The sequence below is a fragment of the Coturnix japonica genome, chromosome 3 (assembly GCF_001577835.2).
Source record: "Coturnix japonica isolate 7356 chromosome 3, Coturnix japonica 2.1, whole genome shotgun sequence".
Classification (NCBI taxonomy): domain Eukaryota; kingdom Metazoa; phylum Chordata; class Aves; order Galliformes; family Phasianidae; genus Coturnix; species Coturnix japonica.
In genome coordinates, this window is record NC_029518.1 from 41,388,637 (window position 1) to 41,402,240 (window position 13,604).

General features: G+C 36.6%; 1 protein-coding gene across 8 annotated transcripts in view; it reads left to right on the top strand.

The window, feature by feature from the left end:
• The window catches only part of UTRN (utrophin), a 331,818-nt gene that overhangs the window by 85,145 nt on the left and 233,069 nt on the right, over positions 1 to 13,604 (top strand). For all 8 annotated transcript variants that reach the window (XM_015858079.2, XM_015858086.2, XM_015858082.2 and 5 more), the window contains 8 exons: positions 2,470 to 2,577; positions 3,112 to 3,291; positions 4,615 to 4,784; positions 5,993 to 6,116; positions 7,513 to 7,600; positions 9,873 to 10,105; positions 10,345 to 10,525; positions 13,131 to 13,276. In XM_015858079.2, the coding sequence (XP_015713565.1) occupies positions 2,470 to 2,577; positions 3,112 to 3,291; positions 4,615 to 4,784; positions 5,993 to 6,116; positions 7,513 to 7,600; positions 9,873 to 10,105; positions 10,345 to 10,525; positions 13,131 to 13,276 (1,230 nt within the window). The remainder of the gene's footprint in view (positions 1 to 2,469; positions 2,578 to 3,111; positions 3,292 to 4,614; positions 4,785 to 5,992; positions 6,117 to 7,512; positions 7,601 to 9,872; positions 10,106 to 10,344; positions 10,526 to 13,130; positions 13,277 to 13,604) is intronic.

A 13,604-nucleotide genomic window follows, 5' to 3' on the forward strand; every position in this document is an offset into this window, starting at 1 on the left:
CCTAATGGGTGCAAGTCAAGTGGATGTAACCAGGCTCTTTTTGGAGCTGCCTGGCAACAGGGCAAGGGGCAATGGGCACAAGCTGCTACGCAGGTTAGTGTAGTGAATCATGCAGCTTGTCAGTTTGCTGAGTCTAGGCAAACAGTTAAATTGTGAAGAAGATGGCATTGTGAGTTTTCTCTTGCTTTGATACTGTGCATTGTTGGTGGACCTTGAATACCACTAAAACACGAATTAGCTGTTATCATTCTAAAAACAGCCAAAGTGATAACTACTGCATGTTTTCGGCTTAGTCAGGTTTGCCGCCTATTGCTAGAGTTGTTTTGTGAATGAACTTAAAAATATTTGATGACTTTTCCTTTGAAGTTTTTACTTACGTTGTTATGTTTTCTTAAATAATGGCATTTATCACTGTAATCCATTGTTTAAACTCTGCAGTAACCAGTGTGTTTAGACATTTGGAAGAAATCAAACTGTGCTGATGATACAGTTGTTGTTGTTGCTCTCAGTTAAAGCCTGGTTTCTTTGACAGATATTTTGTCAGCATTTTTGAGGTTGCTTATATGTTTCTTACTTTAAAATACTGTCTCAGCATACATGTATTTATATATAGAAAATTGTGTGCTAGCATTTTCTGATTACTCTTGAGCAAGGTAAGACACTGAACTGAGAAATACGGAATTCCCAAAAAGCTTTCCTCTTTATGTCAAGGTACTGACTGCAACTGCTGTTTTGATGACCCTATGTGAACATTTTTTCGACCTTTTTCCACCCTTATTTACTATACATGGAAAAATCATTTATCGACTGTTATAAAACTATTCAGTGTGTCAGCTTCTGTTGGACTTGTTTGGCTCTCAGTTTTTTTTTTTTTTTTCCTTTCAGTTTTTAAATTGCATGTAATTATATTGCTTTGAAAAAATAAAAAGCCTCCCATTCTTGTTTAATGTAGAAAGCCAGATATCAAGTAATCAGGAAGTAGAAGTTCGTTTTAGCTGGTTCAGGTCAGCCTGTGTTTGCATCAATTTTTCAAGTTGATACAATGCACTTATTACTCTCAGGTTTGGGTTACAGATTTCTATTAAGTAACGTACCAAAAAATTCAATTTGAAACCGCATAAAACATCTCGATAACAGAGAAGTACCTAAAACATATCTCCATTTCAGTCAGCCATGCAGAGGGATGAACAGCGTTGATGCTTAAGCCTTTTTGTGGCTGCCTATAAATTTTTTTGAAAACCACATTGCCAACTCAACAAATTCTTACCACTCAGGAAACAAATTCCTCCATCAGTGCCAGATATTTCTCAGCACTGTGATAATTATATTTCAGTTTCCTAAGGAGGAGTTATCTTTGACTGCTGATTTAGCAGAAGTTAATTGTATACGTTGAAGGATTTTTAAGCCCCTCTGTTATGCATAAAGTCAGTTGGCTAGGTTGGCAACTCAGTTTTTCCACAGAAAGAGTATGTGGTGTTCTCCCAGGCTTTATGGTGTTTCCACCAGCATAACATTTATGTCTGTACATTTTGCACATTGTTATACAGTGGCAGTAAAAAAACTGCCTTCACCCTTTGGCCCAGAAGTTGCTGCAGTCAGTTCTAGGCCAAAGCTAGACTGAGAAGTGACTGTCTTGTTGTGAACAAGGCAATGATGCCTTGTTCCATCATTCTATTTTATTTTTCTTCAACATAGAGAGGTAGCAGTGTGCAACTAAGCTTCATTGAGGAAAAAGCTACATATTGAAGTCCATGGTGATAGCTGTGTAGTAGGGACAAAGTAATACAAAATCTGTAAGATCCTTCCTCCCATTTGATGCTGAGTTATTGCTGGAGTTTCCATAGGTGTACTGTGTGACTTGAGTGATACTCAGGAGAAATTTCCTAGAAAAAAAGTTAAAAACTTGCTTTCTTGCTTTGCCATGAGGTAATCCCCAGAGCAGACTGCCCACCTTTCAGGAGTTAATGAGGTAGTGTTTAAACCTATTTTGCAACTGGAAGTAGGTATAATAAACACGGTTGTAACTAATAAACATTAGTCTATGACTGTCTGGGCTAAAAAAGGTCTGAATTAACAATGTAGCTTCTGTGAGAAAAATGTTTGTAATGGCTGGTTTTGAATCTCAGAGGAAGAAGGGTGGAGAATGAAAGCAAGCATACGTGCAGTTTGGCTACATTTAATTTATAAATCCTGTTCTGTAGTGGATGTTTTGGCTATATGAATAACTTGGAAAATGTGCGTTCTCTGATCGTATTGATTTTATTTTTTCCCCCACCAAAAAGCATGACTTAATTTTCCAATCTGATATTTTTGGTGCCCCTTTAATGTAGTGTTTTTTTAAAATGTGTGAACTGAAATTGTAGGAATTTTAGAACTGTGTTTGAGATGTAAAGACCTTAAAGAAGAAATTGTCAATCACTGTTTGATAAACTTGGCATGTTCTTCTGTTATTTTCCTTATAATCTGCAGTGCCTATTGAAAGCTTGGTTAACTGAGAAAGAAGATGCCTTAAGTAAGGTCCAGACAAGCAACTTCAGAGACCAAATGGATCTGAGTGTGAATGTTCGAAAGCTAGCAGTGAGTATTTGTATTCTGATCTATCCTTTCACATCTGAGTTTCAGTGAATGGCAAGTTATGAGTTCAACTCCAGTAGGAGCTGTGAATGTATTGTATCCTGGAAACCAGATTTACAATCTCTCCTTGTCAGATTATTTCACTTGAATTTTAAAAATCTGCATACAACTTTCTCCATGGTCGTTCTAGGTTGGCGTGATCTACTTTGGAACAGCTAACCTGTTTTTGGAATGTTGTACAAACTTGTAGTCCTCTAGGCAGCTGTGTTTTCCAAGTTGGGATGTGTGTGTGTTTGTTTTTTTAATGCACTGATACAGGTTATACTTTAAATAATCATTTGTAACTGTAACTCGAGAGCTGTAGCAGATTGATAGCTTTTTCAGGGTTGTACTTTTCTTAAGCATGTCCTTAATGTTTTGTTACACAAGAAACCTATGCTACATCTGGCTTAGGTAGCACATTTGTTCGTGGAATTAAAGTCCAAGAAGTAGCAGAATACCTAGTTGTTGTGTTTTAATATTTTCTTTTAACCTCAGATTTTGAAAGAGGACATGGGTATGAAACGACAGACTCTAGACCAGCTGAATGAGCTTGGTCAGGATGTGGCCCAAATACTTGGGAATAGCAGAGCATCCAATCAAATTGACCATGATCAAGAGGAACTAACTCAGAGGTGGGACAGTTTGGTTCAGAAGCTCGAGGATTACTCTAACCAGGTACTTATGCTGTTTTTTTAATCTGGTTAGGTATGTAAACAAATTATTGATACTGTGAGCAAAAAGGGTCAAGGCGAGTTCTTGGCATCTAGTTAGAGGTCAGTAAATTCTCTTTCATGTTGTTTTTATCTGTGGGAAAGATGTCTGGGTTTTTATTTTTTTGCTTTCAAAACATGTTGTTAACCTGACTAGTACCGTTACTCCTTTCTCAGGAAGATTAAGCTTTATTTTTTTTTCTGGTGAGTAAAGCAGGCTTACTGTGTATTTTCAATCAATACAAATGCTTTAAAACATTTGTAAGGGGTCTAGGACTGGACTAAATCTCATACTAAAAGAAAACAAAGACAAAACCAAAAACTCAGAACAAATAAATAAATGGGAGTTGTAGAGGCATTTATGCTCTGTCAGTACGATTTCTTATGTGTTGAAATCAGAGCAGTTTGTTTGATATGTAAGGATGACAGCCAAGCTGGATTGTTAAGTGTTTATTTTAGTATTTTGAGTGCTTGCTAATATTTTATTTAGACTCAACTCCCATTGACTTCTGTGAGAACTTTGTTTGACACTTTTATGTCTCATGTGCCTATTTTTGCTGATACTGAAAAGTTATTATGGTGATGGCTGCAGTGTTTCTTCACAATCCGTTTAGTACGTAGTACGGTTGTGTGATCTATGAGTAGGTTCCATTTCAGCCTTACTTTGTTCTTGCTTTTGAGTCAGTGAATTGAAGAGTGCTAAATCCTGTGCTTGTCTATTCACTCCCCCCAAACATCAAACACATGCTTAGCTAGAACATACAGAATGATTCCCATGAGTCTTATTCTATAACATATGGAAGAATGTGGGAGGATTCTACTGACTTCAGTGAGTATTTACATTAGAGTTTAGGTCACCTACTCTGTGTGCCTGCTCTAAGTTGCATGTTTTATTTTGTGGTGGATATGTACCAGATACAGAACTGTATGTTAATAAACACAAAGGACCTTGGTTCTTTCTGTAAATGAACCAAGCAGTTGTGGAAGAAAATATACAGGTAATTGATTGTGTTGATTTAAATTCACTTGTGCTAGCATGAAATTCTCATTGAAGTGAGAATTTTGGTGCATGCTTCCCATCTGTAAAATAAGAACAGTGGTGTTTTCTTTGGGAGTGCTTTGGCATCTGTGGTACCAATAATTCATGAGTACTTTTTAAAGGCTAGGTGCAGTCACTTGTAGGAAGGAGTGAATGAAAGTGCTTTTTACTAAAAGGAACCAAACAAGCAAATTGCAGTATGTGTTAGAAAATGGTATTTAACCCTTTTTGCTAAATCATTTTGTGTAGGTAACACAAGCTGTAGGAAGTGTAGGGATGCCGCAGATTTCTCAGAAGACTTCTGTGGAAACGATGTCATTGAAAGAAAAGGTGGTGGTAAAAGAATCCAGGCAGGAATCACCTCCACCACCACCTCCAAAGAAAAGGCAAATCCCAGGGGACAGTGAAGCAAAGAAAAAGTAAGTATATGTCACTGTCATTTTCCCTCGCCCATTAGATAATACATAAGCTCTTTTCCCTTGGTCTTGGGTTCTGAATCTTCTTTTATGCAAGTGAGGAATGTTTAAGCAGCAGTTGTGAAGTTGGGTATGAGGAGTGGGGAGTTTTCAAAGAAACAGGGAGGCTGCAGCTTCCATTAATTTTAAAAGAAAGCAGAGATGGTGTTTTTTTTTTTTTTCCTTTTCTTTTTCTTTTTTTCTTCCTTCAAAAAAAGCGAGTCATCATTTCTTTGTACCTCAGCTCCTTTATTGAAAGATAGAATTGATTTTATTTACTTTGTTTTGGAAAAAAACATCTTCACATCATGGGATTAAAAGTGTAAAATATACAAGAGAATCTAAAAATGAACAGCGTAGAAACCTGTTAAATCTACCTGGTATTTAGCAACAGACAAGATATTACAGTCTCCTTTCACATGTCTCCTTTCACAAGTGTGTCTGAAGAGACTGATTTTTTTGCACATATTTTTTAATAATGTGTTTCAGCACTTTCAATGAATAGTATATCTAAAACTAAAGGAATTCTTTTAAAGATAAATGAAGGTAAATGTTGCATACTCATCATTTAGCTATTTGAACTTGCCTTAGAAAATGAATTTTTTTGTCGTTCTACTCCTTTAAACTTTTGGCACATTTTCTAGGGAGGTGACAAGTGTGCTGCATCATAGCAAGCAGTTTAAACTTTATTAAAGATCGTGTCAAACTTTCCTCTGATGCTTTTTCATGAACATGATTGCATTCATTGAAACCAACAAATATCCAGTAACTGGAATTTTGCAGTTTTTTCCCCAAAAATTTTGAGTGGCTGACAATAAGTTCTGCATCTGTTCTGAGGCTGTTATTCCGCATGAGGATTTACACATCATGTTAAGTCATACCATTGTAGTAAGATATAGTGGTCTGTAGAGTCTTTGATCTGTCCTTCTTTCAAGTTTAGTACAATATTGGTTGATTTGGGAGGGTATTTTTGTGGTTTATAGTGGTGTTTTTTACTCATTAACACATATTCATTACCACGAACACCTAAGCTGCTAGCTTTTTCTTCAGATTGGATAGCACTGTGAACCCTTCAAATGTACTGATGTACTTAGTATTTTAAGACAGTCAACAGAATAAAAAAAAAAAAGAAAAAGGGGACCATACCAATATTATGTAACCTTTTAAACCAGGTTTGATGCTGAAAGTGCTGAGCTGTTGAACTGGATTTCAAAATCAAAAGCTGCCATTCAGGCCACAGACATCAAAGAGTACAAGAAGATGAGAGAGACTTCAAGTGTGAAAGAAAAGTTAAAGGTAAAATGAAGAGAGGGACAGTTTTTTCCAGTGAATGATATATTTTGTTTCTTTAAGCTGGCTGTCAGCTTGAGGTGTGGGCAGATCCACATGTTTCGTAGGGATTAAGTCCTCTTGTTAAATACTTCCAAGCTAACCAGACATGAAAATCTGACTAACTCGACATAGCTTTTTGTTAGTGCTGTGTCACACAATCCAAAGAGAAATTTAAATGCATGTGTAACTAATGCCTGCTTCAGAATTGAGATAAAACATATCTTGAAGATTAGTATCTTTTCCATAAAGCGGTTTATTTTGGCTTCATGGCTGATGGTGGACTTGACACCCACTCAGGGCCTAAAGTGTTCTGTTATGTTCTTAGGGTGAAATTAAACCCTAGGAACATAACAGAAATTAAAATTTCTAAAATTAATTTTAGAGAAAGCAGTGATTGTTGCAACTCATGTAAATTATTACTGGTTTGCAAAATAAGATATGTAGTTCTACAATAACTTGTGGGAACAATGAACCGTTCCTCTGTCCTTTCTATTTCAGGAGTGTGTTCTTGCCTTTTTTTGGTCCCAGAGCATGCTTTGTTAATGAAGGCTTACTGGAGCTTTAGCAGGATCCAGACCTAGTTTTGAAATCAAAGACAATGCTTAAGGTTATCTATAAGGAGACTACTTCTCAGTGTGCTAGTGGAAAATGGTGCCAATAGGAATGTTTGGAATGATAGTACTGTTGGAAATAAAATAAAAAGCAAAACAGTCCTCCCCAATACTTTATATAGCTTTATAGAAGCTTGTAGCCATTTATATAATAGGCTCCAAGATAAACACTAGGTTCACTGCTTTAAAATTTACTATTGGAAGTCTAAGCCAGAGAAATAATCTTGGACATTAATTTCAAAATGATTTTTTATGTCTGAGAGATGAACTTGTTCCTCTAAAAAAAATCCTTGTAGTTTTGTAGCATTTTTCTTGTTGTATTGTGAAGGAGAGTGAAGTTCTAGTGTTTAATGAAATGGGAGTACTAGTATGCTGTAGGTTTTGCTGGAATTCTAGGTAACAGGTTGCTGTTAGTTTCTGCCAGAAGTCTCAGTAGACTCAGCTGAGGGAATATTTAAGTCTTTAACACAGGTTCACATCAAATAGTTTTCTTATCAGAAGTGTAATATTATAGCTGGTGTCTTCAACAGCTTTAGCAGCTGTGGTGGCATTGTACTCATCTTTTTGATTGTTTAATACTTGGGGTCCATCTTTTGTGTTTGCTTTACAAGTGAACAGAACCAGCATCCCTGTTAGAAAGAGCTGGAATGCATATTGGGCAGTAGAGGGAAAATAACATACTTTAGATAAAAACACACAAACAACAAAACACTCTCTGAAACTGTTCTCTTTTGGGGTTCAATTTGTAGGTGATAGAAAAAGAAAAGGTTGAAAAAAGCCAAAAGCTGGATGATCTGAAACGAACTGGACGTATTCTTTTGGATCAAATGGGAAAAGGTAAAAGACCTGAAGGTTTTTCTGTTTCATGATTTAATTGGGCGATTTGCTGGGAAATAATACTGAAGCATGTATTGTCTGCAGTTATGCATTGCAACATATTCCTTTCCTCTCCCTCGACTTATTTCCTTCAGAGACTTTGGTCATTGTAACAAGTCACACCAATTGCTAGTAAAGCTTATAGACAAACTTTATTATTTTTATTTCAAAGCTTGGATACTCATTGGAAAACTTTTAAGAAATTGCTCCTATGTCAATAAAACAACCCTTAATAATATGTTAGCATTTGCATGTCTTTAGGAAGAAGAGTTACTTTTATGTTAAATCATGTGCAAAACTTAAGTATAAGATTTTATAACGCAACTATCTTGAAGTGGAAATCATGAAACCATATTTAAGTTGGATGAGTGCGTGTATGTGTGTTTCTATTCATAGTTTTCTCTATTTTTGAAAAAAACTGTCAGGATGTTTTGGTAATACAGTCAGAATTTATAGTTGAAAGTCAAGAGAGAAGCCTACATGCTTGAGAAAATGATTGACTGTCAATTAAAAATTGTGGAAAGCTGATTCTGTATGGCTTGCCAAAATCTTGTTTCATAATATGACTGAACTTCATCAGTGCAGTGTGCCTTCCTCCACAAAAGAGCTATTCAGATCATCAAGATACAGTCTTATAGATCTGCTGTGCATTTGACTGTTGGTGAGCTTTCTGTAACTGGTAGTATTCAGACTGGTGAAAGGATGCTATTGCTGTTTTGCGTACCAATTCCCACTGTAGCTCCCAACTGCTGCACGTTTTCCCATCCAGTTCGTTTGCTAGGATGCCTCAATCTGCAAAGCATCTTGGGTCCTCCTTCCTTGCCTGATACAGGTGTAGTTGTTTAAAATACTTGCCATTTCCTAAACACTGATGGTCTTGAAGCCGCAGATTTGGTTTGGAGTTTGGATTATTACAAACTTGTGGCTCTTTCTAGTTTTCAAACCTTGGCAAAGATATTCCTTTGCTCACTCTTCTCTTTTTCTAAGCCCCTCAACTGCGATACGTTGTGGCTAAATAACCAGTATATGATGATAATACTAAAAAGCATGTAGTTGAAAAATTGGCTTGTATGAGTGGAAAAGAAGATGCAAAAACTGCTTCCTAATTTTTGCTGCCTTAAAGTTAGGAATCTACAGAAAATAAGGCTAATGTAACCAATCTGCGTCCCCAGCTTTGTTAGGTATGCTGGTGTGTTTTGTCCAACTTGGAATTACAGCCCTTCTTTCCAAAACCAGGCTGAGCTGTACTTGTGTACAGGCACATGTGTATGCATCCATTTCTGGCTGTACAGGCCTTGTCATAGTAGCAGTGACCGATCATTGAATACTCTTGTTACAGGACTGGTTGCAGCTGCTGTGCTTTCGTTTTGTAGATATGCCAGGCATATGGACAGTGGGAGGATCTATTGAGCAGAGCCTTTGAATGCCCTTGTAGAAGCTGGCTGGCTTCCCCAGAATGAAATGCTGGGCTGTATTTATGCTGAAACAGTACAGAAATTGACTCCTGTATATGTATCTCCTTGTACTCCTGTCCAAATGACAGAGTGGATAAGTTCAAATGAACCAAATATGCTTAGCATAAAGAAGTGTATCTTGATACAAAATCAACTTCAAAAGCGTGCAATGGCAAGGACGTATTGTTGAACACATATTGGACTGAAATTTCTTCAAGAAAATTGCCAGATGCTTCTGGCACTTGAAGAAATAATAGAATGTGGAATGCATGTGGATAGGAAGTCTTTTTGCTTATGGTGCTGTGTCTTCAAGTAAAACATCGGTTTACCGGAAAGATGGTGTAGCACATTGCTTCATGTAGTGACAGAGTGGGAAATAACTTTATCAGATTGCTTTTGTAGCTATTCATATTATCTAGTTATTAATTTTTACCTTTGTGGAGGAAAAATAAAGTTATTTAAATTGATAAATCAACATAAATCAAATTAGAATGGTGAAGAGAGTTGTGACAGATTCAGTCAGTACATTACTAAAAACTGAAAACCTGAAAAGAAGGAAAGTGGAGTATTTTACTTACATGGAATCTGACTTCTATTATGGAAATCAGAAGTTAAAACACTGTTAGTAATGCATTTTAAGGATTGTTGACTTGCAAGTGGAGCCTTTATCACGTTAATCCAGAAGTGTGCCTACGTGTATCTGAAGAGATGAATTGTTAAAACCTTGTTAATCAAAATTAGTTGCAGTTAATCAATGGCAATTTATGTCATCTGTTTAGAGGGGCTTCCTCCAACGGATTTAAAAAACCTGATGGAAAAAATATTGTCAGGATGGAAAGAAGTGGTTCAGCATCTAGAAGAACTGGCCAGAAAGATAAAGTACCAGGAAGATATAAATGCATACTTTAAAGAAATGAATGAGCTTGAGAAGATTATAGTTGAAAAGGAGAGCTGGCTTAAAAATGATTCTTCAGCATCCCAGCCCTCAGCAGTCCTGAAAGATTTGTGTCAGGTAAGCATGGCAAAACTTGTTGCTTTTGGTTGGAAGCTGTCAGGAATACAGAAAACCCCAGAGGAATTTAGCATTCTCTGTTATGTAACTCACATTTTCTGAGAGTATGCAGGGTTCTGGATGTGACTGATTTCTTTACCTGTGTTATTGTTGCCCTAGTAATGTAGATAAGTTTTTACATTAGCTTACATCTTTGTGTTAGCAGGATGCGATTTGATTCTGTTTTTAATCTCTTACAGAGGGAGTTATCTTATCTTGTAAGCTTGAGTCCACGATTGGAACACCTGAAAGCTACTTGCAAGGTGCTCACATCTCAGCCTTCGCCTCCAAACTTCATTCAAGAGAGCTTGAATGGTTTTCTAGATCGCTTCAAATTGACTTGCCAGAAACTAGACGAACGTCACCAGCAGCTGAAGGAAGGTAAATATTCTTTCATAAAGTCCTCTCAATTCTCACGTTCTGATTTCTTTTTTCTTCTTTTTTTTTCTCCTTTTCTCGTGAGTAAAACCTTTTGGATGACACAGTAAATAGTGTGCTCTCAGAGCCTTTGCACTGCAGAGATGCTGCTTAATTTGAAATAAACTTTGGAATGAATTAAAGCAGTTACTGTGAAAATATTGTCCAGAGGTTATAATTGTTCATGCAAGGGAGTAACTTCCTTGATTTTATTTTATTTTAAATCTTTTCTCTTTCAACCACATTGTGTGACTGTCTTGAAGAAGTGTTTGGATAATAGTTTCCATCAATTATGAGATATTGTCAAAGGCTTAGTATAAGGTTTTTCAAATGCAACTTGGAATAAATTTGTAAAGAGAGAATATGAAAAAATAGTAGTGCAAGGAAATTAGAGAGAAGGATTAGAGCATAGAAACAAGTTGTGCAGAGAGGTAGTGGATGCCTTGTGCATGGAGGCATTCAAGGTCAGGCTGGATCGGGCTCTGAGCAACTGGATTGAGCTGTAGGTGTCCCTGTTCATTGCAGGGGAGTTGGACCAAATGGCCTGTAAGGGTCCCTTCCAACTTTAAATGGTTCTATGATTACTGAAAACAATTGTTTGAAATGCTTTCAAAAAGCTATTTGATAGAAAGTATAGTACAGGTAACATAAGATTGAAGATCACAAAACCAAAAGCATAAACAAAACCTTTCACTTTCATCCCATTCTAAAGATCTTCAGATAACTTTTTTTTTGAAACTGATTCTACTAGTTTTTGGATAAGGCTGATAAAATCTTCATATTCACGTGAAAGAATGTTTGCATTACCTTTTCTCTGCACGTTATGAACTGCATTGTTCTCTGGTGTTAAGTCATTATGCAAGGGTGTAACATTGCTAAAACTATGTTTAATAGATTAGCAAAGTTATACTTAAAGTGAATGATATAGTTTGAAATGTTTGGATCTGTCACTAACATAAACAATATTAGAAATTAAAAGTGGAAGATTAAGGAAAACCTTTAAAATCTAAATGTGAATATGGAGTTTATTTATTTCTCATGGCTTGGTTGAACACGAGTCATACACAATTCCTTTTGTAACATTGATATTTCAAGTTGTTTGGAATTTAGCTTGCTTTTCAGGCATGTTCTACTTGGGTTTTTGTTACATTAAAAAAATCAGTATGAGCATTAAAAGCATCATGCTGGCTTCATTGCACAAAATAGTTATCTCTGTTAATATTCTATGGCTGAATATGAAGAACATGGACATATAAGCAGTTTCTTTCTTTTTGTTTATGAGAAACTGGAGGAAACATTTTGTTAATGCGCCCAGGTGGAAGAGTGTTTACTTTGTGTGTAGTAAAAATAGACTCAATTACTAAATTATTAGGCCATTTATAGTGAGTTGCACAAGGCCTGAATACTTCAATTATGTCAATGCAGAAAACTATATGAATAAAGTATATCTGCTGTGCTCAAATTACAGTGTATATGTTAATTCTTATTGTGGAGAGTAATTTTTTTATTATTATTATGAGTTGGTTTATATACAATACCAATAAAATGGTTATCTTGTGTGACTATAATACTCTTTTTCATGCCACACACCATTTGAGGGAACATTAGTGTATTTGAACCAACTACTACTCAGTAAAAAAATGTTATGTATCTTGTTATGCCACATTTACGTTTGCGTTTATTACTTTTTTTTTCCTAGTGGTTGATTTTCTCTGGAATGCCCATAGTTAAAGATCAGGGTTTCTGTTTACAAAATAGCTTGAATTGCTGCAAGTTGAGCCATGTGATGGAGAGGAACAGCTAGTGTAGAAAGCAAGCATTTGTGAACTTGGACTGACACAAGTCCTATTCTTTTCATGGCTGTTAAGTGTCTGAAAAGTCCCTGATTGAGTGGTGCTTAGTACCATCCATACTGGCATTTTTAATGGAAACTATGACTTACATTTTTATGAATGAGAGACTATTTTTACTATTTTTTTTTCTCCTTCGAGATTTGTCTTGTTTGCTTTATAACAAGCTCTTCTTGCTTTCCCTGTAAATTGGTACTATCTTTTTAAGAACAGCAAGTTAGATAATTGTGTTTCTCTCTGTGCACGTTGACTCATTCCTTAGTTATAAAGGGCACAACAGTTCTGATGGCAATATGTTGAAAAGCTACCTGATGAGTCAGAGCAAGTTCTAGATTAATTTTCACTCATGGTGAAGTAATGAAATTGCTTAGGAATTCAAGGCTGGAGGATGTGCATAGCAGAGAACTGTTTTTACAGTTAAAATGTGCTTTGTTGTAGTTTTTCAAAACTCCAGAATTACATGAAGCCTCCTGTGTGGAATTTCACAGAGGACAGACTTGGTCAAAATCAGAGGATCAGAGAAAGGCCTTCCTTTCTTTTAGAAAGGAAAAAAATGTAGCCATTAGTTGACTTTTAGCTCTTGGTGAGTCTCAGCAGGGTTCAGTATCTTACATGATTTCTTTTTTTAATGAATATGCTAATTCACATCTCTTACAATTTGGATCTCGTGTTTGTGTTCTTTCCTTGCATTTGTATTAATTAATCTCTAACAATAACAGAGACAGAAAGCCTGCCTAGCCAGGACTTCCTCGGCTCTCTGCAGAGACTGAAGGATGTGCTGAACGAGGTGGAGTGCAAACAGCAGGCAATTGCGAGTGGGCTGAGCGACCCTAGTAAGGTTGAAAAAGCCTTGCAGCAGACAAAGGTAATCCTTACTTTTTTTTCCTACTTTGTGCCAAGAAGCCCCAAAGAAGGTGTCAGGGCCAAGGAGTGCCCCCCTTCATAATAGCTTATTGCTTGAGTTGGGAGCTGGTGTAGCTGATCCGAGGCTGGCTGCATCATGGCTCCTGCAAGCGCTGGATGTGGCCTAGCTAGGTGTGGGATGCCTTCCTGGTGATCATGTGGACAGCAACTTCATCCAGTTTCATCCTACCAAGGCGTTTTAAGAGGGTAACTGTACTCCAGTGGTCTCCGGATTGCTTTTAAAAGAGAAAAAGCATTTGTGAGCAATAAGGGTATTCAGCACAGTAGAA